The 24,978-nt window shown below is 47.8% G+C and overlaps 2 protein-coding genes across 3 annotated transcripts; one reads left to right on the top strand and one right to left on the bottom strand.

The window, feature by feature from the left end:
• On the bottom strand, positions 1–12,022 carry dlst (dihydrolipoamide S-succinyltransferase). Its single transcript, XM_018746114.2, has 15 exons — positions 11,880–12,022; positions 7,502–7,535; positions 6,624–6,666; positions 6,189–6,250; positions 6,022–6,096; positions 5,832–5,887; positions 5,589–5,697; positions 4,843–5,028; positions 4,636–4,712; positions 4,085–4,182; positions 2,790–2,920; positions 2,127–2,200; positions 1,813–1,896; positions 880–1,047; positions 1–746 (listed from the first exon to the last, which is right to left on the bottom strand). Exons 1-15 carry the CDS (start codon positions 11,940–11,942, stop codon positions 612–614), a joined length of 1,395 nt encoding a protein of 464 aa, XP_018601630.1. The 5' UTR covers positions 11,943–12,022; the 3' UTR covers positions 1–611.
• A 16-nt stretch (positions 12,023–12,038) lies between these two features.
• Positions 12,039–24,394, top strand: prox2 (prospero homeobox 2). 2 transcript variants are annotated; one of them, XM_018746113.2, is made up of 5 exons: positions 12,039–12,164; positions 16,050–17,661; positions 19,303–19,410; positions 20,894–21,088; positions 23,429–24,394. In XM_018746113.2, the coding sequence occupies exons 2-5, from the start codon at positions 16,135–16,137 to the stop codon at positions 23,594–23,596; spliced, it is 1,998 nt and encodes a 665-aa protein (XP_018601629.2). In that variant the 5' UTR covers positions 12,039–12,164; positions 16,050–16,134; the 3' UTR covers positions 23,597–24,394. The 2 variants fall into 2 exon arrangements, with proteins under 2 accessions (XP_018601629.2, XP_029114210.1); XM_029258377.1 differs by lacking the exon at positions 12,039–12,164 and adding an exon at positions 12,556–12,634.
• Positions 24,395–24,978: the final 584 nt, after the last annotated feature.

Raw genomic sequence — 24,978 nt, 5'->3', positions numbered from 1 at the left:
TAGCATTTGTTTTTTTAATGTTTAAAATGTCAATTTCTTTCTTAAATAGTTACAGGGTTTGTATACAGCACAGCCAGGACCTGCTCCCAGGGTAGTCAATGAATCAGATTTCTTATTTGTGCGAAAGACATTCTGCGAGGTTGTGCGTCTGAAACAGTCCGAGAATGCCGTAGTGAAGCGTTAAAAACATTTCGGAAAGTCGTGCTTTTGGGTTTCGCCATTTCCGCAGGTGTACAAAACATTCTAAAGGGATCTTAGTGGTTCATCATTCAACCCTTCTAGCACTGTTCATAGACCAATATCAGGTAAAATATTCCTAAGTCAGAATGGAACAAGAGGAGAATAACCCTACGTGTACATATAGTCTTCACAAATAGGAGGAACCTGTTCCACTGAAAATGCTGACTGTTATATACTGCACATCAGCATTGAGCTCTTTGCCGTATTAATCCATGCAGAAGACCAAACTGCGTTTGTTCCTGAACACTGAGGTATCAGAACGCTGCAATCTTTCTCTTTTTAACCAACACAATTAAATCAAATGCAGTATGGAACTTGGAGGGTACTGTGTAAAGGTTGTGGTTTTCAATAGACTCATTTCCTGCAATGGATCACATGTCTAGCAGCAGAACTCGGGGGTCCTCCACCACAGCCTTGATCTTGCGCAGGAAAGTCACCGCCTCCCTCCCGTCTATCAGGCGGTGGTCATATGTCAACGCCACATACATCATGGGCCGAATTTCCACCTGTAGCGGGGGAGGGAGATTTTGAAATCACTGGCAGCCAAGACAGAACCATCTTTCAACAAGGGATGCTGAGGAGTCTATTCGAAGGCCTGAGTCCTGGCCAACCGCAATATGTCTAGACAGGCGCACATACCTTGCCCCCGACAGCCACCGGTCTGTCAAAGATGCCATGCATGCCGAGGATGGCGGACTGCGGAGGGTTGATGATGGGCGTCCCAAACAAGGACCCAAACACTCCTCCATTGCTGATGGTGAAGGTCCCGCCGTCCATGTCTTCTACTGCCAGTTCATTCTTTCTGGCCTGGGAAAAAAACAAAGACATAAAAAATGACAGAAAAAAAATCTCCACACAAGCAGATAACACCAGACTCCAGGATTAAGAACAGAACCAAATTCCCCTACAGATAATGAGTGATAAACTCAGTGTAGCAGCAACGACAGAGTAATGAAGAGTACAGCTAGGTCCAGCTGTAATCATCTTCATTCCAGTAAAAAACCTGACTGTTCTTTATCTGCGGGACTAACTGTGGAAGAATATGATAAGGTTTATTTTTCTGGACAGAAACACACTAGAGGCAGTTTAGAGGGCCCATTTCACCTGAAAGTCAGTTCCACGAAAGAAACCAGAGCGCCTGGAGGAAATCCACAAAGACGTGGGGAGAACCTGCAAACTCCAGGCGGACTGATCCGGATTCGAACCAACACGCGAATAGCTCAGGTGCTGTGAGGCACAAGCACTGCCCACCTTGCCATACATTATCCTATTCTCCTCCTTGGAGTACAGAGCTTCAAGCAATTGAAAAGGGGGCAAACAGCGACAGACGCTTCACACGATGTGCGCTTTGTCACTCCACGGACTGCAGCTTGCATAGGCCCATGTTAACGCACGCAGCAGAGCGAAACTCACACCTGTAGCGGCCATGTAAGCACAACTGCACTTGTTGCTGTGGGCAACACGGAGCGGTAAACCTAGCCACCTCAGGCCCCCAAGTGAACCTGGACCAATTTACCAATCTGCCACTAGGGAAGGCAAGTTGTAAATATTTTAATTAAAACCTCATTATACCTTTTCTCCCAGCTCATTGATGGTTCTCTCGATGTCAGCAAAGTTCATCCCCTCCACACCTCGGATCACTGGTACCACAAGTCCCTGGGGGACAGCGAGAGGAACACCCGATCACATTAACCCACTGACTGAAACCCAAGAAAAGTGAACAGAAATGTACAAGTGGGCTCGCTCTGTGGTCTAGGCCATGAAAGGCCTGGACAAAATAAAACTGAGCTGAAACTGGATCATTTAAAAAAAGCACAATTATCCAACAAAGCGTAGGTTCCTTATTTCCACGGGTAACGCAATTTTGCCATTTACACAAACATTACCTTTGGCGTAGCCACGGCGACACTAATGTCGACGTAATCCCTGTACACGATCTCTTTGGTAGTGTCATCAATAACTGGAGCACAGAACAAGACAGGTTATGAATAACACAGATTTGCATGCATGGCCTCCCCAGCCTCACACTGTGAGCACCCAAATTTAAGCTCCCATCACAGCGCTCCAGCATCACAGACACCCATGGAGCACAGACCTGTATCAGGTGTATTTCATTTGTACTACATCATATTTTCTCAAGTGCATTTCCATTAAACAGTACTGCCTAGCCTGCTGGTAGACTTCAAACATAAAAAATACATTTTGGGAAGGGAAAAGAAAGAGAGAAAAAAAAAAACCATGCAAATGCAGGCTGGAGAAGAGAGACCACAAACACTTTTAGATATGTGGAGGCCTGGTAAGTAGACCAAACATGAGTCTGAATTTACTGTGGCTTGCCGAGCAGCTTCTGGGGCTAAAAAATACCATGCTTATATAGGTTTCTGTGGGTTGTGCACGAGAAGGGGAAAAAAAAACAAGAAAATCTTGCTCTCGGACTGAAAATTCAGACTCAAAACCACATAAACTACGCATATGACTAGAGAACTCGTTTTCAGTCTCTTGGTTTTACTACCGGCAAGACCAAGGGATAAATCAAAAATAGCACCTACCAGCGTTGACAGCAGGCTGGTCGAGCAGCGCATGGGCGGCAGCTTTCACAAAGGCAGACATGAAACCAAGCTTGATGCCATGCTTCTTCAGGAATGCGTCCTTATGCACCTTCCTCATTTCCTGAATGTTACTGCACAAGCACAGCAATCATCAGCAAGGACGCATGATCTTTTAAAGAAAACAAAAAAAAACTGTGCATTTAATTGTCTTGCGAGAGGCCGTCAACGGCACGACTTTCGCTCCCAAACTCAAATGAGATGCACAAAACTCCATGAACAAGATTTTCATTGAAAGCAAAAACTTTCAAAACAACGTGGTGCTGCTGCTCATCTGCACCTGTTAAACATGCATTCATTTTCCCTTCTTTCAAAAAAACAGTGCTTGCACCCCTGTATTTAATTGTTTATTTTCCTGCCTCTAACCTTGTTTGCGTTCTAGGGTTACTCCGCTAATACCATTAGCCCCTCCCAAGACACGCGCTCTCCGAGAAAGGAGAGAAGAAGCGATAAAAATCTTCACTTCTGAAATCCCGGCAAATCTTATTGCCCCGACCTAAAAGCCTATTCCGTTTCAGGGTGCGCTTCCACCCGACGGGCTGGTCTCTGTGGGCTGCCATGGAGGCCGCGGCCCCAAAGCCGGCTCCTTCCTTAGCCTCCAGATGAGCGCGGTCCTGTAGACTCTTCCTTTGGCCTGTCGATGCCAATTCAATTATAACACGTAGCAAACCCCAAATAGCTGAAAGATGACACCTCCTGTTTTACCCTTGGAAGAAAAGCTCAAAGCAGAGTCTTCTGTCCTGTGCGGCAAAACTAACATTTCCTCATAAATTAATAAAGCTTGTTTTACCAATCGTATCTATTTTACTGGCATTAGCACCAAATATTTACACTGACCTGTTTAAGATGGTGTCAAATTTCACAAAGCTTTTCCAGCGGGCTGCGATGAAAAGTGCTAACATTTGTTAAAGTGTTTCTTCAATCACGTATTAACGCTAATAGCTACTATGGTATTGCGTTTTTCTGGCCATTAGAGAAAGAAAAGAGGTATTAAAAAAAGGTGTTCTAATACTTTACGTCCATTTCACAAAGTGGATTATGAAAGCTGGTGCTCCATTATGATAGTGCAGGGCACATGCTCAAAGTTCACATCATTTCTGCAGGGGTGAGACTCTCAGTGTCAGTAGAACAAAGAGTGCATGTTTCTCGGTGAGGAGAGTCGCTTGCCACCTTGACATGCATTACAAAGGGCGCAGCGCTGCAGGGAGAAAATCGTGCCTGGTCTCAAACCACCCTACCTCATGTCTACCTCGTTGAAAGTGGTCAACATGGCACAGGTGTTCTGGGCCTCTTTAAGCCTCTGGGCGATCCTCAGCCTCATGCGATTCATCTTAACCTGCAGCATCGAGAGTGCACACAGAAACATCGAGAGGACAAAGACGTGTGTAGCCACTTTTGGGAGTGTGAGATCACACTAGCGCTTTCAAAAAAGGTACACAGGTCAATCTGCTAGCATGCTCGGTCACCTCCATAAATAGAACCAACATCCATTGTGACGGGGCAGAACAGGAAGCCTAAAGGCTTCTTAGGAAATGCAGCCTATGACCCTTTTGAAAATACAAGGCATTTCACATACATAAGTGCGTGCAAACAAAAATACGTGTAATTCAGTGAGTGTGTCCACTCAGTTCATTAACAAACAGCTGATAAGTGATTCTGGCTTGCTCTGGCACATGACTGTAACTGCACCACCAGCTACGAACATCAGCCTGGTGCTGTGGCAACGTGGAAGTACGTTCTGTTCTCCCACGTGTGTGTGTGTGTGTGGCCGACTGCGCAACATCCTTACCCTGTGTTCTGACCTAGAGGCTTTGGCCACAGCTTCAGGGTGTGCTACTGGGGCAGCTGTGGGCTTCACAGCAGACACTAAAATACAAAAACAAAGGCACACCACTCACATGAAGCGTCCGTCGCTTCGGCTCAGCCGCTACAGCCGCTTTCCCCGCCATCCATCAGATGAACCATTTGCAAACAACAAAGGATGCGTGTCACTAACCAGGTTTGGTGTCAATGGCTTGTCCCGGTATGGGTGGCACAGGGGGCATGCTGGAGGGGATGGGGCCTACGGCAGGAGGGGCCGCAGCAGCGGATGGAGGAGGGGGAGGCGGCGGCGGCACGGCCGCAGGGGCTTCTGCTTCGGCAACTGCTGCTCTTGGTGGTTCAGGAGCTTTGGCTGCGGCAGCTTGCAAAAAAATAAATAAATAAAGATAATTGTTAGGCAACTCCAAAACACCAAACCTTTAACACATTAAGTGAAACATGAGCAAGTACACACAACATATAACTACACCAAGCGTGTATCAGTTGATATAACCATGTAGAGAGCAGAGCAAAGAACTTGACAATGGCGGAGAAAGTTCAGCACTCCTGTCATGGTCCTTACAGTAAACCTACTACTAGATGCAACTCTTAAGCTGTACACAATGCCAACCATTAGACAGCGTATGTAACCAGCACTAATTAGTCGCATAATTAAACACGCACATTTGTTTTTTAGGGCTCACATTTAGCCGCGTACTTACAAAGCCCTTATATACCAAACGGATGAGTCGCTGATGTTCTGACATAAGACATTACAGACTGCAGTCATCTTGAGAGGTACCTGAACTCTGACTCATGCTACACATCTGCAACAGAAAAACTGAGTTTTTTCCCCCCAAATCGCAAGTGTGATCGTTGTGGTGAGGACCTGAGGACTTCCCCCTCACGCCCTGTGTGAATCAGCTCTGCAGAGATGCAGACCTCCTTTCCGGAGCTTGAAGAGAGGGGTCCCACCCTCCACCTTGCCTCCATCTGGAACCAGGAGGGCCTCGATAACACCTGCAGCAGGGGAGGGCACCTGCACCGAAGTCTACGGAGCAACACGTATCCAATTAGCAGAAGACACGGCCGTGTCTACAGCGTCGGTGTCGAGACGCAGCCAAAAATAGCAGTGAAGCCATTTCCATTAATAAAAGAATTAAAATCAACAACCCAATACTGCACCTTATCTGTCTCGATTTCACACACCACTTCATCCTCAGAGACAGTGTCACCAACAGCTGCAAGGGAAGACAAAGAGCATACAGGAAAGGGACTGCCATGGCTAACCTCTCAAAGGGGCCTGAGCAATACTGCAGCGGCAGGGAAGCGAAGCGTGGCAGACGATACGAGACGCATGCCAGTCGAGCCGTACCTTTCTCCCACCTCACGTCTCCCTCTGTGACAGACTCGGCAAATGCGGGAGTGTTTACTGTGATGACTTCATTCCCTGGTAAAAGACAAAGCGGTGGAACGCTGTGGATATGCTGAGGAGTTGCTCACGTTTGACCACCAATGACAGCAAAGGAACTGCGGGCTTACTGTAAGCTGTGGAGCTCCTGAAGTATCGGATGTGGAAGACAGTGGACCTGGCATCACATTTCCTGAAAGAGAGAGCTCTTATCGCTGCAGTATCCGTGTGCAAGTGGGCACAAGGAAAAAAAAACCCATTTACAACATCCAAAAACATTTACATTTATTTATCTAGTAGACACCTTTCCCCAAAGTGACTTCCAATGAACTCTATGTAGTGTTATCAGCTCACACACCTTATTCACTGTGGTCACTCATCCATACATCAGTGGAACACACTCTCTCTGTCACTCACACACTGTAAAAACAAAGTTCTAACTCTTTAGGCTATTAAACAACAAATTAAATACTTAACATGAGCATACATACAAAAATAAAAATGCAAGACAGGAAAAAAATTTTCATTGCTGCATGTTAAAATGTAGCGGTGAGAAGGCCACTTACGAAGTACCGTTCATGTAAGCCACACGATGTCCAGGTGTGAGGCCTTTCAAAGACAAAGATCAGTGTTATTAGCACTGTTACAGCCAAAGAACTGGAAAAACAATAATCATGATTCATGCTAAAATCTGTCACAACGCAGCCCTTCGCAATCTGGGACCCTGTGGAGGTCTAAGGGGTTGGCTTTGGCGGGGGGGGGGGGGTCCTATGGCCAGCTCACTTTGAAAATATCACAAACTAAGTTAAAAAATAATTCCTGCGTGATTTCTACCTGTGGTACAAAGCTATATGAGGACAATCCACTTTACTTGCAATAAATTAAATATATTATACACGGGGGGCGCAGTGGGTTGGACCAGGTCCTGCTCTCCGGTGGTCTGGGGTTCGAGTCTCGCTTGGGGTGCCTTGCGACAGACTGACGCCCTGTCCTGGGTGTGTCCCCTCCCCCTCCAGCCCTACGCGCTGTGTTGCCGGGTTAGGCTCCGGCCCCCTGCGACCTCGAATGGCACAAACGGTTCAGACAATGTGTGCGTGTGTGTATTATATACATATTTAATTATATTATATATATTTTCTTCAAATTTATCTATGGACTTTTCTCTTGAAGAGGTCTTTAGCTTTCATCAGATTCTTAATGGCGTCCAGGACAAGAAAAGGTCCACTCCACATACACACAAAGACTATGTTAAGTACTGAGTCTTTAAAAAACACAAATTCCCCCAGCACTTTAAGTGGTTCAAAACATACCATTCTTCAACCTTTTTAGTGGTAAAAGAAACTTATGAAAATGTTCCTAAAACAACCCTGGCCGCCAAAAAAAAAAAAAAAAAAACCCTTAAATATTAAACAAGTGCCATTTAAGTAAAATAAAGTGGCCTCACCTGAAACAGACCTCCTCCCCAACACATTACTGCCCTGAAAAAAGAAAACGGTATTATTCACCTGTAGTGGAGAAAATTTATCATTACTACTACTGGTATTTATTTAACCATTTAAGCTGATGCGTTTCTTCAAAGGGAATCACAATATTACATGTTTGGATAATTAGCTACTCACAATTATTTATGCATTTATACATCGGAGTCACTTTACCAGTGTAATGCTCAACAGTACTCGAGTGGGAGGAAGGATTTAAAAAAGAAACCTACTAAAACATACTTGGAGCAGATTAAAATTAAAATAAAAAGCGGAAAATATATAGCGACGTCAAAAGGTTTTGCTTAAAACTCTGGAATCGCTCCTGATAGATTATACGGTAGAATGTCAATCATCAGGGTGCCAATAATCAAAACTGAATTATCCAAATTACTGCCCCACCCCAAAAAGTTATAACACTAACTTTTCTCTGTGTTATTTGTTATTTATGTTATTTATTTATGGTTGAAATCACATTAAACAATTAGGTAAGTTCAAAATAAATACATATTGTTTCTTCAAAACATTTGGGTTATTATTCACAAACCATTTCCTAAAAGCAACTTCTTTCATATCTATTTCAAAAAAAAAAAAAAAAACAACAGTAGAAATAACCTTGTGCGCAATAATTTGCTGGCCTAATTACACTTTGTTTCATATAGACTGGGTATTCTCGTGTAAGTCTCATTATCCAAACAATTTTATTAACCAAACCAACCTTAGTCCCAATTAGTTTGGAGAGTCAACATTCTACGGTAGTTGTTCTTGAAATAGTTTACCGCTGCCTTACAAAAGTAATATGTTCAGACCTTATGGTATAGGACAGCGGTCCAGTACCAAGGGCAGTGGTCAGAGCTGCTCCCTTTGGAGCCAAAGGTTGTAGGTTCAAATCTTACCTCCAGCTGAAGCACCCCTGAGCAAGGTACTTACCCTAAACTGCTCCAGTAAAACTACCCAGCTGTATAAAGGGGTAAATTACTGTAAAGTAGCTTAACATTGTATGTCGCTTTGGAGAAAAGTGTCTGCTGAAAGAATAAATGTAAATGTAATGCGTTCCTGACAAATCCCTTGGTAATGCAATATGATAAATTAAAGACGTAGTTACCACAGGTTTCAATAGTGAAAGTTGCACGTTACCCGACCCCCAAAATTGAGACCCATTTATACTTAAATATCACCAAATGGACAAAAATGGACACAATTACCTCCAGAGTTTACATTAGTTATAATAATGAGGCAGTTTCCCTTTAATTACTTTATAATACCTCAAAATGTTGATTATAATTAATACTGTCTATCTACCTGCACTTGATCAGTACTTCCAGTGCTCCTACACACCACACGCTCAAACACAACGTACACACATATGATATTTAGTGTTAATGTGTTACTTCAATTAACTGTGGAATTACGCAAAACTATTAAAATTTTGCGATTTCATCTGGTTCAACACTGAACAATAATTTTCACTGCCAACAGATGGGATCTTCCACTTACTGAGGTTTTTGGTTTTTTTTTTCCCCTCTCTAGATCAAACCACAACAAAGAACTTTATCTAGATTAAAAAACACCCACTTTTGTTAGCTGAATGTCACAAATGTCCTTATGGTCAATCCTGTCAGCCTAGCAGGATGAGCATAATTTCCAGATGAACTCATCTTCCTCCTCCTCTTCTGCTCTGGTTTCCTTTCGCTTCTCCCTCAAGTGACCATCACTGCTTTCGCTTCACTGCTCTGATCTGTAGACAAGGGGCTGCTCACATCCCCTCGCTGGAAATTCAACCCTCAACAACCAGCTGTTGATAGTTTTATCCTGAACGCAAGGTTTGGTAAATAAATGCATATTTTTATTTCTTTAGACAAACTGATGTAGCTGACACCTTTTTTAACCCAAGGTGACTAACAGCGTTAGAACACACTATACAATACACTACCTACAGCGAGAGAGACACCTATACACCACAGGAACACAATCTCTCTCCTTCTCTCACACAAACACACACACTAAGGGCAATTTAGAGTCGCCGATCTACTTGAAACAGACATCTTTGGACTGTGGGAGAAACCGTCGCGAACACGAGGAAAACGTGAAACTCCACCCAGACTGGACAGGGATTGAACCTACATCCTCTCGCATCACCCAAGCGCCGTGACACAACAATGCTACCCACTGTGCCAGCATGCCACATTATTATTATTATTGATCAGAGAGAAGTTAAACAGAGGCCACAGACAATTTGGGAAAGGTCAGGAAGCACAAAGGCATGATGTCTGATCTGAGGATTATGACTAAAGCAGAATCACCAAAATGACACAAACTTTAAACTGTCTGTGAAGACCCACTAAAATTCAGTGTATTACTGCAAAGCTAGTGAAGCTATGTATCGAAATGTGGAAAGCTGCTCCAGAACAGAAAACTTCAAAGCTGGTGCAAGAACAATTATTAAGTTTTTTCAGTATCAGTAAAAGGCATATTTATTCTCTAGCATGAGCTGTAAGAAATATCCAGGAAACATCTTTTCATTCCTCTAACCACTATCATTAAAAAAAATGACTAATCACAAAACTAACTTTGCGTGTTACCAGTAAATCATGTCGAGTCATTAAGAAATTTCTGCAACTACATTCTGCCACAAAAAGTTGTTAATGCGATCGATGCCACTGCGAAAAGAACAAAAGGTCAAACAAGTTTTAAAAAGACAAAGACAACCATAAGGTGACGATGCCAGTTTATATAAGAGCGCCGAAGTGTGAAGTTTTACAGAATGCTGTTAACCTAGGATAACTAGAAAATTCAAACTGCTTCAACCCCTCAAAGCTGAGCAACATGGTACAACACAGAAGCACTTCTGCACCATGTGTTGAGGAAAAATTAAAGGTGCTGCTTAAAAACAAAAATTCTGATAAAAACACAATACCCATTTAGCCTAATATTTGATCAAAGTGTCAGGAGCAACTTCTACACGTTTCTCTTTCTATAGAGTTATCTCAAGGGTAAAAAATTTATTGCCGCACTTCGATGCAGAGTTCTCGGCGACAGGTAACGTGCGGGAGGCGCACTACGACATTCGCAGCGCTGCGGGGGCCCAACGATTGGCCCGAGGGGGCAACGCCCCCCACGGCACACGTTCACTGCGCCGCTGGACTACAGACCGAGTGCACTTTGGAACACGTTTACTGCACCGCGCGGAGCTCAGCGGCCACCTGCAAACACACATTAGCGGAGAGCGAAGGCGTATGGGGTCGGCAGCGAGAAGGTGGTACTTCTAGCGCCCGCGTGTATCGAAACGGATTTAGAATGGGTCTAAGTGTGCAAGAAGGGCAAGCATGATGTTCATCAAGGTCATTAAGTAATTCGATGGTCATTTAGCTGACGCTCTTCTCCAAAGCAACCTACAACGTTAAGGTTACAGACATTACAACTTTACAAATATTTACTCATGTATGCAGCTGGGTAATTTTACTGGAGCAATTTAGGGTAAGTACCTCGCTCAAGGGTACTACAGCCAGAGGTGGGGATCGAACCCGCGACCTTTGGGCAGCAGCTCTAACCACTACTCTGCTACCAGCTGCCCCCTGTAATTGAGTTATTCATTTTGCCCACACTTTTCTCAGTGTAAAGCTTATGAGAGTGAGATATTACTCATTCACAGTGCTGGGTTATTTTTACTGGAGTAACTCAGGACGAGTACCTTGCTCAAGGGTACACCACCTGAGCAGGAAGCAGGGGGATTCGAACCCGAGTGGAAGGTAACTGCTCAGCGACTACGTCACCTGCAGCTCTGTTAACAAAAAGGATGCGCAGAGCAATTTAGAGACAGAGCATGTGAGCGGACGGACTCGGGAGTCCTCAACCGGATCGTGACATCACGACGACCCCCCTCGGACTCGGAGGTAGCAGAGCAGAGAGGCCTGAGGCTGTCTGAGCTGAGTGAGGGCCCTCGCGCGCGCTCCCGTGTCCCGATGACCTCCCCGTTGACTTCCGCACCCGCCGCCGGCTCGGCAGCGACTACGGACTAGTCAAGACTCAGAACCGCTGCGCTGGAACGAGCCACGTTAACGGTTAACTTAACGCTCTTTCACGTAAACCCGGCGGCGAGAGGCGCTGCTCCGCCCGCGGCCCAGCTGACTCTCACAGACGTGCCTCCTGGAGAGCGGCGCGCTCGCTCGCAGCGCGCGGCCGGGCGGGTGACGCTGTCCTTGGCCCGCCAGGCTCACCACGGCCTGCCCCCCCTGTCCCGTGTTCGCGGCCTAAAAAAAAAAGACGCTTCGTAGCACCGCACTACTAGGCGCCCGGACGCAACTGCTTGCAACGAAAAATCTTTTCCGTCTTAACGTCTCCTACCTGACTGAGGGCCGAGAGGGACCGCCCGAGAGTCCGGGTCAAACACCGGGAGTGGGACAACATAACGCCTAAGGCAACAGCTAGCGCTCGCCGTACTGTCGACCAGCCTCACGCCCAGACCGGAAGTCCGTCAGTGTGCACGAGCTCAGCGGAAGCGGGATGGGGCGAACCACGTGGTCCGGGAAAGGGGGATTCCGATGGCGTGTACCAAGTTGAAGCAACCCTCGTGTTTAACCCGTACCGGGCTCGCGTAGTAAGCGTTAAGGACATTCAACTTTGTTTCGTGTAGGTATTGTTAACGCGCTCGCACGATATTTGTTATCAACAGCTGTCCCGATAGAGAAATTCATAATCAACCCCACTATTGTGAAATGTTTGTTTTTTTTTTTCTGTAGAAATATGTTTGTTCAGAAGCCACATAACTGAATTTTATTTCTATCTATGTTCTTTAAATCAAATGTAACAGAAGAAATTTAAGAGCTGTGTGTTAAAATAGTTAAATGATTAGCACATTAACTTTGTAAAATGGGGAAACAACGAAAAAGCACAAGTGAAGTGTTGCGCGCACCCACACACACACACACACACACACACAGAGCAGCCAGGTACTGTATCGCAGTTACTGTTCACTGTGGTGATTTGCTTGAGGTCGCCACGCCCACAGCGGCTCCCGACGGCGCTCGAGCGCTGCGGTGCGCTTTTTAACTTCGCGGCGCGCGCAGGAGCACCGGCACTTCCTTACGCCGAAGCCACAGGTAAGGCGCGCGCAGCCCTCGAGCGCTTCTCACTTCTGTCCTTTTTGTGCGTTGCATTGCGATACAGCGAGCGTGCGCGCGCTACTTTTCTTTACGTTGTGTTCGGTGTCCTTCAAAATAATATTTTATATAGTGGTAAAATAAAAGTTAAGCCTAGGATCAACAAAATGAAAAGTGAAAATGTTGTTAGAATGTTCAGAAATGGAAAATGCAGTGTTCATTTACTTTTTCTTTGGGGAACAAGACGGTAGAAAAAGAGTGTAAAACTAAGTCATCAGAGATTTGTGCTGTCAGGGTGCAGCGCTGCGGTCTGCGCTCGCGCTCGCGCTCGAGCTCCAGCTCCCGCTCGGGCTCCCGGTCCAGGCGCGCGCTGCCTCGATCACTTTTCAATGAATAAGCCCATCGATTCCTTGACGGCGAGCGATGATCGTGCGTCGAATCCCATAGTTGCCAGTGCTTAGTTAGTATCGTAGGCATTAATATTAAATGCAGAGTTATCCGAAATTAAATAACTGCATATTCAGTAACTGGGAGATGATTTACATTTACATTTATTCATGATTTAGCAGACGCTTTTGTCCAAAGCCACGTACATCAGCAAAAGTACAATTTGAATTTATGCATTAACTGTGTGAGAGCTGCAGACATGAAAGTCTCAAGCAAAGATTTTTCTTATTTTTCCTTTTTTTTCCTCAGAAAATGTAAATATTGAATGCATCTCCACTCTGATATTTTGCTGTTGGAATAAATTCAATTTGTACGTGACAAAGTCCATGCAGATTTAAGAGAGCGATCGAAATTTTTAAACAGGATATTTTCAAATTAAAATAGGGCACATATTGTTTTACCCGCTGTAGTGTAATGAAATTTTTCTCATCACCCTGTGATTCACAGGGTCTGGGGCTCAGGCTCATTTTTATTCTTTCTGTGTAGAACACTGTTGTACTTTTGGGAAGTTTAGTTATATATTAACGACAATGACCTTTTTGTTTCCCCTTTTTGTAAGAACCCGAGAAGAGATTAATAATTTGCGCTTCATGATACGAGGCTCCTGTGTGGAGGAAAAGAGCTTCGAGACTAAAGCAAGGATCTAAATGACACCTTTTCCCCCACATTTCAAGTGTTGAGTGGAATCAGGAATATTCTGTTGTGATCCCTGCGAACAATAGACTGAAGGTGTACACAAGTATTCAAATGACAGAACACACTTTTCGGAATATCAAATCCACTCCCAGAAATAAGTTTGGGAAGTTTCGAAGAATCGAAGAATCATTTTTTTTATTCGAAGACAGTGTTCCATCACAGGTAGGTTACGGCTCATTTTCTGCCACGGAGACAGTTGATAATCCAAGTGGAGAAGTGTGCTTACACAGGAATTAACTCAGGCTACAGTGAGATTTTAATATAAAATTACCAGACGCGTTGTTCGGATCGGGTGTCTTTCCCCAAATTTTGAGGTACGTTACACTGTTCTGTGCACAGAGTTACACTACGCTGTTACGCGGTGCTCTAAATTCCCTACATTCGGCAAATTGTGTCAGAGATTCCCCCATCTGGTTTGAAATATTTCATTTAGCAGTTAAAACACACTAAATATCTGTATGATTCCACTTGGTATTTCACAATTTAGAAGAACAACTTTGACAATGGGGTGTACAGTGGCTGAGGGCTGTGTCCGTTTCAGCAGGTGTGTGTGTGTGTGTGTGTGTGTGTGTGTGTGTGTGTGTGTGTGTGTGTGTGTGTGTGTGTGTGTGGGGAGTTCTTGTTCTTGTTCTTCCAGCCCTTCTGCCTCCTCTACCTGTGGTGTGTCAGAGTTTCCACGAAACAAGTTATTCACCTGCCCTCAGCAATTTGAAACATTGCATTTTGACTGTATTATATCTTAGGAAGGGCAGAGGAGTTTTTTTTTTTATGTTTCATATCATGATAAAGCTCAGGCTTTTAAAATATTCTTGGCTTTGGAAGTACAATTATTTGCAAGAGAAAACCAAATATCTGTGACTTGCCACACGTTTAAATTGTTTGCCATGAAATTGCTTTACAAGATGCGTTTTCTTCTCGCGGAGCTGCTTTGAACAGGTGCTACACTTTCTTTACCCTTGGAAAAAAAATGTCCGGTAGACGTGGTACTTTGCGCTACTATATTAACTCTCTAGCAGAGATTTCATTTAAAGTAAGATATTAAAGGACTAATGTATTTATACTTCTTAAAAATGTTCATTGTGTTCAGTTCATTGTGGTCTGAGTTTAACCTTCTTTCGTTCATATCTTATTCATGGACAGCCCTCTTTTTCCGTACATATAAAATGTTGTTTGGAATACAAGATGAAAATAAAAACCAAGTATAAATTTTTATGGATCTTAAAAATGTTGACATTTAAATATTTTTCTTCCTGTAAAGAATGAGGATTCTTTGGACAACCACAACCATTCATATTTAATGACAGAATTTAAAATCAAAGACAAAAACCAGGCCCTAGTAATTGTGTTACTGCCTATGGAGTTGGATTTTCACAAAAAAATAGTTTCTGCATAAAGGATGTGGAGCCACGTCTGCAGTCGTATTCAGTGTATTTGTTACTTTACGTGCTGAAACACGCACCGATCAGCCACAACATTGAAACCACCTGCCAAATATTGTGAAGGTCCCCCTCGTGCCGCCAAAACATCTCTGACCCGTAAAGGTGTCCTGCGGTATCTGGCACCAAGACATTAGCAGCAGATCCTTTAAGTCCTGTAAGATGCGAGGTGGGGCCTCCTTGGATCGGACTTGTGTTTCCAGCAGATCCTGCAGATGTTTGATCGGATTGAGATCTGAGGAATCTGGAGGCCAAGTCAACACCTTGAACTCTTTGTCATGTTCCTCAAACCACGCACGCACGCATTTTCTGAACCGCTTGTCCGATACAGGGTCGCAGGGAACCGGAGCCCACCCGGCAACACAGGGCATAAGGGGAGGGGACACACCCAGGACGGGACGCCAGTCCATCGCAAGGCACCCTAAGTGGGACTCGAACCCCAGACCCACCGGAGAGCAGGACTGTGGTCCAACCCACTGCACCACCGCACCCCCCTGTTTCTCAAACCATTCCTGAACAATTTTAAGACAGTATTAAGCAGGTGATTTTAATGTTGTGGTTCATCTGTGTATTTTTTTCTCAGTCAAAGAAACAGTCTTTCTTTCAGACAGACCGCATCTTGACGGTAGTTTTTTTTTTTTTTGAACGGAAGTATTTGTGATGATTGAGAACAGACGGTACCGGATTCTGAACTATGAATAGAGCTGATAAATTAAAGAATTTTCTAAAACGAAAAATGTGAATAAATTTCTTCAAATATCATTGAAATATCACTGTGTACTAAGCTTTTACTCAGAACGGAATTCTGATCACGGATATCTTTTTTTATATTGCAGATTTACTAAGGAGCATTCTGAGAAAACGATCACACGTTTTGATTTCAAATTGTCTTTCGGTTCCCTGTTAAACTCTGTTTTAAGCATGAATCTCAGCCTGTCTGACCAGAACATGCACCCCCCTTGTAAGGGTGGCCCGGAGGAGGAGAAACCAGAGCTGCTCCACCCATGTTTCCGCCGGTCGATGTACGACGACTCTTTGGCCACCTACTCCAACGATTCCATCATCTCGCAGCTCCTCCGCAAAACTATCCAGAACAAGAGGGCGCTGGACGAGGGCCTCTTCTACCTGCCGGCTGCTGCCCTGTCAAGCTCAAGCGTAGCAGACTCCAGCCAGGAGGACCATAACAGCACTTCCTCCAAGAACAGCGCTGTAGAGCCTGCGTCGCCCGGCAGCCAGAGCTCCCCCGAAGGTGAGCGACCCGTGAGCGAGCACCACCGCGCCAAACGCGCTCGAGTGGAGAACATCATCAGGGGCATGGCGGGCTCCCCCAACGCCCGGCTTTCTAGCGACGGGGAGAGGGGAGAGGAGGACGCCAGAGAAGCTCGAGATTTCTACAGGGAGAACAAGAGGAAGCAGAGGGTGCCCCAGCATCAGGAGCACGGCCTGAGCGAAGGTGCCTCGGCCGGCAGGGGGAGCGTCGGCGGCAGCAGAGACGAGGAGTGTCAGCGCCTGCGGGATCAGCTTCGTGCGATGCAGCGTCTCCTCAGACAGCTCCAGGAGAAGTTCGTCCAGGTCCACAGCCTCAGCGACTCTGAACAGGACGACAGGGAGGAAGCGGGCTCGGCGTGCGCCACGGAGCACGATGATGTCACCGGGGATCGGGAGCCTCAAGAGGGGTCCGAGAGCGAACCGCACACGGAGCCTGATCGTGAGGTCGGGAGGAGGCCGGATGGTACTAAAATGTACAGGAGACAGGCGGGGAAGAGAGAAGGCGGCCAAGCAGCTGTGCGCGCAGAGGGGGAGAGCCTGCAAGAGGCTCTCAAGTATGAGCTGTCTAGAGCCGTAGGCGATACCGTCGACGCCTTTTTCAAGAAATTCTCAGCCACACTGTTGACTCAGCCAGCCCCTGTACGTGTGGCCCAAACGCCAGTCAACGGGAACTTGGGACTCAAGAAGAGCACCAAAGGTCCAAGTTCTCCAGAACTATTCAGAACTGAGGAGTCGGTGAAATCCAGAGCGCTGGACTACTGCGAGGGTGCAGAGGCGCAGAGTGCCGAAGGCCAGACGGAAGCGCTGTCGCTGGTTGTCCGCAAGCCAGCCCTGAGCCACCCGGGTTCGACCGGCCAGGGTGTGAAAAGGCCCTATCCTCTGCACCACGCCCCCTTCCATTTTGGCTACAGCGCCCCCTTCCACGAGAACCAGATCCTGGAGCACCTCCTCAAGTACGGCCCTCACGGCAGCTTCGGGAGCTTCTCCTGCCTGCCGCCTCCGATGGACAGGTCCTCGCCCGACTCTGTGGACTTGGTGAGTTCCATCCCCGCGGGCCATCACTCCCGACAGGCCGCCTTGGGACCCATGATGGTGGACGGCCTGAGCCTCCCTCACGTCAAGATGGAGTGCGGCGACCTGCCCGCCATGGCCGAGAGGAACCCCTACATGCCGCTCAATATATCCTTTCGGGCGCGGAGGTGCGTCTGCGTCCCCGGTAATGTTTCGAACGGCCGCCCTCCTTCGATAAATGAGCGGCGGAGCGCGACGTACCGCCTCGCGCGCCGGCCGCCTTCGGAGGTAACGCGGACGATAACGTGCGATCGCTGACTTCGCGCGCACGACGAAATTTATCGCCGCGCTTATGTAAAAATCAGGATCGCCTATAAAATAACAGCAGTCACGCATAGCGATGCGATTGCCATTTGCAGCGCGCGGCTCGTCCGCAGCTCTCGGAGAAAACACTGCAAATCGTTCACAAAAGGCTTTTTGTCATATCTGGGCATATTTTGTCTGCGCTGTCAGTGGTTTATAATATACTCCCGTCCGCAAGTTTATTATTATTGCCATCCAGTGCCTTTGAAAACAAAGGCGAAGCAACAAACAAATGGCAATTTTCCTTTCTTCCTTCGGCGGCGGAGCGGCGAGTCGCCGAGGCTCCGACTTGCATTAGGAGCTACGGCAGCACAGACTTCAAGGAGAATTTTGCCTTTGATCTCGCTAACCCCAAAGAAAATTACTGCATCTTCTTTAATCTGAGCAGAGTAATGACTTTAAGTCTGGAAAAAGACAAATAAAAAGGAATATGGGGCTTTGATAAGAATTGTTAGGAACAAAAGCCAGTTTTTTCAAAGGCGGAAAGAGCTTCGGTTTCTGTTCAGCAAATTCGTTTTTTTTCTTTTTTTTTTTTTTCCTTTTGTTCTCCCCCCACGGAATATATATGTCTTCTGAGCAAAAGGTATGCATCTTGAAGGTCAGATCGGGCTGTTTCTGGAACAATGGAGAAGCCTTTCTTTAAGGCGTGCGTCCCGCACCGGTTCTCGGCGCATCATCGAGAAAACGGTGCTATTAAACCCCTCTGAGCCACTCTTTCTGCTGCCGTATCTCTAAATTGTGAACAATTACTTGTAAGGAAAACAACATGCAGCAAACTATGTTAATTGGATTTTTTTCACAGATAAGACATTAATTAGAGGACATCGATTTGCATATTGAGTAAACAGATTTGACAACATAAATTGCTAAACCCTCTTGTTGATATAGTTACAATTTCCCTTATTCGCTTTGATGGCTTTGCACAAACACTTTCCATTTCGATGCTGCATGTGCTGGGAAAAAAGAGCGAAACCGCGTCGATAAATGGAGTCTCGATCCGACACGTCGCGTATCCTGTCCCGCTGTCCGGCGACGGCGATCGTCAGCGGTGGGCATCGGCCTAATAGCTGCACGCGGAAGTCTCTCGTTAAAATCCCTAATCCAATTCCGCGAGCTGTTTTGCCAACGCGCACAAGATGTTTTGTAATTATCGACTCCTTGGCTGGAACGCAGTTGTTCCGTAATGTAATTAATTAGCAATCGGAGAGCATGCGGCGAGTAACGGACGAAACGCCTGCCAGCTGGGTTTACGCACGGAAAACCGAGAACTATTTGACAGTCTGGCCCACGCTATCAATTTATTATCATCGTTATTATTATAATAACAGTTCATTTATTTTTTTTTTTTGCAAATTCGGTCCTGACTGCACCGAATTCGGCATTATATGTCGGCTCGCAAAAAGCGCCCTCGTACGACGTCCAAGCAGATTCCCTTGACACCGATACATTCAGGAAGGACTGACCCCCAGCCACCTGAAGAAGGCCAAGCTCATGTTCTTCTACACACGTTACCCCAGTTCCAATGTGCTGAAAACCTTCTTCCCTGATGTGAAGGTAAGTGATACGAAGGCACGAAGGCTCTCACCGCATCTTCTGTGTAAACGGTAAGGTGGCGCGTTACATTTATACGCTCTCATAATTTCTAATGTGCCTCGTAAATGCTAAAGTAACGTTACTCCAGTTTTCCGCACTTCGGGGAGCTCAACCTTCAACCGTCGGGGCAAATGTCTCGTCACGGACCGCTTGTCTTTTTCTCATAAATGAATGGCTTTGTTTTTACGTTGGAAAATGCACGCTGTACATTTTAGTCGGAATGGCCTTTTCGCAGATCCTCCCGCTAAGACCTTCTTTGCGCTGCTTCAAAAGCCCCGAGCGCGTAGGGAGCCGGCCCCGTCCGGCACCAGGGAGTCGCGTAGCCAAGTCGGACAGCTAGCGAAAGGACGTGCCGCAAAAGGCCGAGTGAGAGCGAGAGTGGACCGATGACAGAATTCACACAGGCGGTCGGTGAACCACATGTCACCTGAACTGAGTGACAGCTGGAGTGCGGTGACCTCAAGTAGCGGAGCCCCGTGACGGCTCGTGCCCCATCGCGGCGGTACTGACCGCATAGCGCTCTTACAGACTGGGCTGGGGGTCAGACCACTGACCCGGGCCTTGTGCACCTTCACCCCCCTCCCCTCCTTCCTATCCGGCCCCCTGTCGGGTCAGGGGAGAGGCAGGGTCTCCTCTGAGCCCCTGACCCCCCTGTGGGAAGTCACGGCGAACAAACGGGTCCGCTAATCCCGGTGTCCACCCGCATCCCATCATGCCGAAGCACTGAGAGGGAAACTTCCTTCGGCCTGTAGACGGTGGCCCGGTCACTGGCCGCGCGCAAAACACCAAAGGAGCATCTTTGATGACGCAGAGGTCAAAAAAACTAATCTAAGCTTTCGCGCGTCTATTTTTGCTCTACCGGAAGAGGGAGTAAATAAGACGAGAGTTGAGGAGCGCGCCAATTCGGTGGGAAAATGAGCAGCGCAATGAAAAAGAAGAACTGAAAGTACACACACACACACCATCTGAACCGCTTGTCCCATACGGGGTCGCGGGGAACCGGAGCCTAACTCGGCAACTCAGGGCGTAAGGCCGGAGGGGGAGGGGACACACCCAGGACGGGACGCCAGTCCGTCACAAGGCACCCCAAGCGGGACTCGAACCCCAGACCCACTAGAGAGCAGGACCCGGTCCAACCCACTGCGCCACCGCGCCCCCACCGAACTGAAAGTAACTGAGCATAAAATAGAGTTGCTGCTCACATTTAGGACCGCTCCAAGTCGTCCTTCCCATTCAGGCAAGCGTTACATGCCTTTCAGACGTGTGCAACGAAATGACACAAAAGAAATGCTTAAGCGATAAGTAACGTTCATGACGACTGGGTGGATGAATGTGTAAGACGGAGTTCGTATGACGAGCCAGCGGAGCTGCAGGGCCGCTAACTGAGCGCCGTGTGCCGAGAACCCGGATGTGTCGCAGGAACCTAACGCGTGTGTGTCCGCAGTTTAACCGCTGCATCACCTCCCAGCTCATCAAGTGGTTCAGCAACTTCCGCGAGTTCTACTACATCCAGATGGAGAAATTTGCCCGGCAGGCTATTATGGACGGCGTGAGCGACGTGAAGGAAATGTGCGTCACCCGGGACTCCGAGCTCTTTCGAGCCCTCAACATGCACTACAACAAGGCCAACGACTTCCAGGTAGGTGGACGCGCTGGTGCCGCGAGCCTCCTTCCGGTCTCGTTGCGGTTCTTCGGCAGGCGCCGCCGTCAGTCCGTGTCTCGTGTCCCGGGCCGCCAACGGCTGCGCCCTCGGAAGCGAAGCCTAAGCGCGTACCGTCTTGCCCCACCTCGCGAAGGTGATTTGTTCCCGAAAAGCCGCTTTTAGAGCGAATTATCATAAATTGACGATCTAGTTGCCGCTAGTTTCAACGGTATGAATTTTTATGCACCGGATGCAATTAAAAGGAGCACAATTACGGCAATAGCTAAAAATTAGTCGCCATAACGGGAATAAGAAGGGAGGCTCCCTGCAGTAATTACTCTGTAGTGCTGCAGGTCTCCTCACCTGAGATTGACAGCAAAATCCCGCAAACAAATGCTAACGGAGGCGGACGACTGAATGGAGCGCGAGCCGAGCTATAGCTCTGGTTCCGGTCTCGTGCCGTTGAGCCGTCGGCAAGCTTCGTAAAACGCAAATTCGGTCCTCGTGATGCGAAGTAAAGGCGTCAATGAAACGAGCGGAAACCCCGAGTCCTCATCTGATCGCTCCGTCCGGGAACTCGCTTCGTACACGGCGAAAATCCGAACTGCGCTTTGGGTTCCGCAAGGTCGTTTGGAGCGGCGTCGCTCCGAGGGACGTGGGCCTGTAACCTGAAGCCTGCTCGTTCGGGTCCCAGGAGGTTCTCTCCAGTTGTACCCTTGGCAAAGTTATTTAAGGTAAATCGCTGCAGTAAAAAGCATCGGCTGAGCAACGCGGCGCTTATAATAAGAGCGGCTCGGGGCAGCGTCGCTTTCGCGCTCGCCGTGCGTCTGCGCCGACGTTCCGTGGAAGGTACGTGGACGTCACCGAACGTGGGAGCCGAACGGCACTTTTGACGCTAAGCGTTGGAGGCGAACAGACTTGGAGGGGGAGGTCCAGGCGAGGGGGCAGGGAGGCAGGGTGTCCTTGACCTGACCCTCATGGCAGGGTGCACCTGCGCCGGGGACCCTTTCAAAGCCGTCATCCAGGCCGCAGCGCGCTGCTTTATCGAACTGTGGGAAGAGGAAGCCGCAGAATCCCGCTAAAACAACTCGGGATTAGCGAGGCCAGCACGCCTGAGCGAGGCCGGGATTGCTACTGACGCGGAACGCTGAGAAAGACGCTGCGGATTCCGAGGGAGCCCGCCGGCCGGTGGGAAAGAGCCGAGACAGTTGTCTTTACCTTGGGACCAAGACATTCTTTTCCCAGGGATGCCTTTGTGTCGGGAGCTGGGCGCAAAGAAAAATAACTTATCCCAACAATCGTTCGGTCAACGATTCTGCGTGAAAAATAGCATCAGATAGATTCTTCTCCGCTTGTGCTGCCCCCTCGCCCCAGACGATCGCCCCACCCCCACCCCCCAGTTCCCATCCAGTGACAAAGCTGAGAAGTGGAATTGCTGGAAAGGGACGCATCTTTCTGACCTTCTGTCAGCCTGTTAACACGTCTGTCTTCCTATTCGTTCTACTTTTCATACGTCATGAAAAAGACACGAACAACAGAAGTGTGTTTCGAAAAGAGGGCAGAACGGGTCGCGCTCGCTACGGGTCAGGAGCGTCGATTCTGTACGTACCGATCAGTTGTACTCGGTGAAGGATTTTCACAGCAACAGCACGTTGTCAGTAATCCTTTAAAATACACGCACGCACACACGCTGGCTGAAACCGCTTGCCCTGAGCGGGGTCGCGGCGAACCGGAGCCTAACCGGGCGACACAGGACGCGAGGCTGGAGAGGGAGGGGACGCACCCAGGACGGGACGCCACTCTATCACAAGGCACCCCAAGCGGGAGTCGAACCCCAGCCCCACCAGGACTCCTTCAGACCCGATCGAACCCGCTGCCCAGCGCACCCCCTCCTTTAAAATACACACACACACACTTTCAGAACCGCCTGTCCCTTACGGGGTCACGGGGAACCAGAGCCTACCCGGCAACACAGGGCGTAAGGCCGGAGGGGGAAAGGGACACACCCAGGACGGGACGCCAGTCCGTCGCAAGGCACCCCGAGCGGGACTTGAACCCCAGCCCCACCGAAGAGCAGGACTGCGGTCCAACCCACTGCGCCACCGCATCCTTTAAAATAATATAGTGTAATTACACCTCCTAACATGCACCCTGAAGATTACCTCGTTTTTTTCGCGCTGACACAATATCGAGAAGATTGGGTGGGCGAAGAATACCAAGCGCTCTGATGAGGCGCCGCTTCTTGATCACGATAAGGAAAGTCACCGTTTTGACAGCAAAGTTGCTGTGTTTCTCTGTGCTCCACAAACACCTTTTCTGCTTTGCTTTTCCTCGCAGGTACCCGAGCGGTTCCTCGAGGTGGCTGAGATCACGCTCCACGAGTTCTTCAATGCCATCTCCCTGTCCAAAGACTCTGACCCATCCTGGAAGAAGGCCATCTACAAGGTCATCTGCAAACTGGACAGCGAAGTTCCAGACGAGTTCAAATCGTCCTCCTGCTTGTAGGAGGAGGAGAAGGAGCTGTGGGCGGTGCCCCCACAAACCCAGCAGATCGTCGTACGCGATCGCTGACACACACGTGACACGTTTTGCGGTGGATTTTAAATGTCTGTTTCCGGCCTTAATTATCTGCAGCTTGTCTTTTCATTTGATGCCGAGTGCTGGGTGGACAATCACGCTCTCGCACACACGCGCACACACGTTACGTAATTATGTACACTTCAAGTTGAGCTCATTTGGAGCTGCCCTCCGGAACTAAGTCCACCAGCTTCATCAGCTTCACGCGACTAACCGTAGCGTCAACAGTAGAATTTTCCATTTTTCTAATAGTTACACAGCCATTTAAACGACCGTCGCCGGTCGCGTCGGACGCATCGCCGGGCGCTCGGTGGTCGAAGTTGCTTTCGTAAAGGCGCCACTGGGAACGAGCGGATCCTGTAGATTTTAAGGTCGATGAAGCGTCTGAACGACTGCCAGCGCAGGCATTTTTGGCTGGATTTATAAGTGTTACGTTTGCTGTTCGTGCGTTTCAGCCGTTAAGAGTAGCGATTGTCGAACGTAGTGACTGAAGCGCGTGGTTCTCGAAGCATCTCGGTTCAGAAACGGCAGAGCTCAGTGTTGGCGTCAGTCAGCGTAGGTGCGTTCGGGATGCTTTCGTTCCTTCGCCGTGTTCAAGAGAAGATGATCGTGTTTAAAATGAGCTTCCTCGTCTCGTGTTCCGTAACTAGCGTGTACGTGTCAAAACATCTTCCAAAGCCAACATTTTGGCAACGGTAGCGTCTATAGTTTCCTTGAATAGACATAAATTGACATCTCTGCGTAGGATGATGAGTGAGAAAAAAAAAAAAAAAAAGAGTGTAAACGCAATGTATATTTGTGTCCAAGATACACCGTTAGCGGGATTGGAAAGCAGTAGTATTAATCGGGGAATCGGCCTGATCTTCACGTTGTGTCTGAGCATTAATGGTAAACGTTTTTGCGGAACGGGACCCCTGCACTCCCGATGCAGGTGACTGTGAGCATTACACTGTATTCAAAGAATATTAAAATATATAACTGCCTATCGTGTGTGAACCTCTACAACCTGCTCTCGTTTTTTGTTGTCTCAAGTCACTGGTTTTATAGTGATTTTTCGTTTTAGGGAATAAGACAAAATGAAATGAAAAATGTAGTATAACTGAAAAGCCGCTTGGTTCGCTCGTGTCATTAATGGGGGCGCGGCGGTGCAGCGGGTTGGATCGGGTCCCGCTCTCTGGTGGGGCTGGGGTTCGAGTCCCGCTTGGGGTGCCTTGCGACGGACTGGCGTCCCGTCCTGGGTGCGTCCCGTCCTGGGTGCGTCCCGTCCTGGGTGCGTCCCCTCCCTCTCTAGCCTCGCGCCCTGTTTTGCC

This window comes from Scleropages formosus, chromosome 15 (assembly GCF_900964775.1).
Source record: "Scleropages formosus chromosome 15, fSclFor1.1, whole genome shotgun sequence".
NCBI classification, from domain to species: Eukaryota; Metazoa; Chordata; class Actinopteri; order Osteoglossiformes; family Osteoglossidae; genus Scleropages; species Scleropages formosus.
Note: the sequence above shows the minus strand (reverse complement) of the source record. Positions and strands in the feature narration are given on the sequence as shown.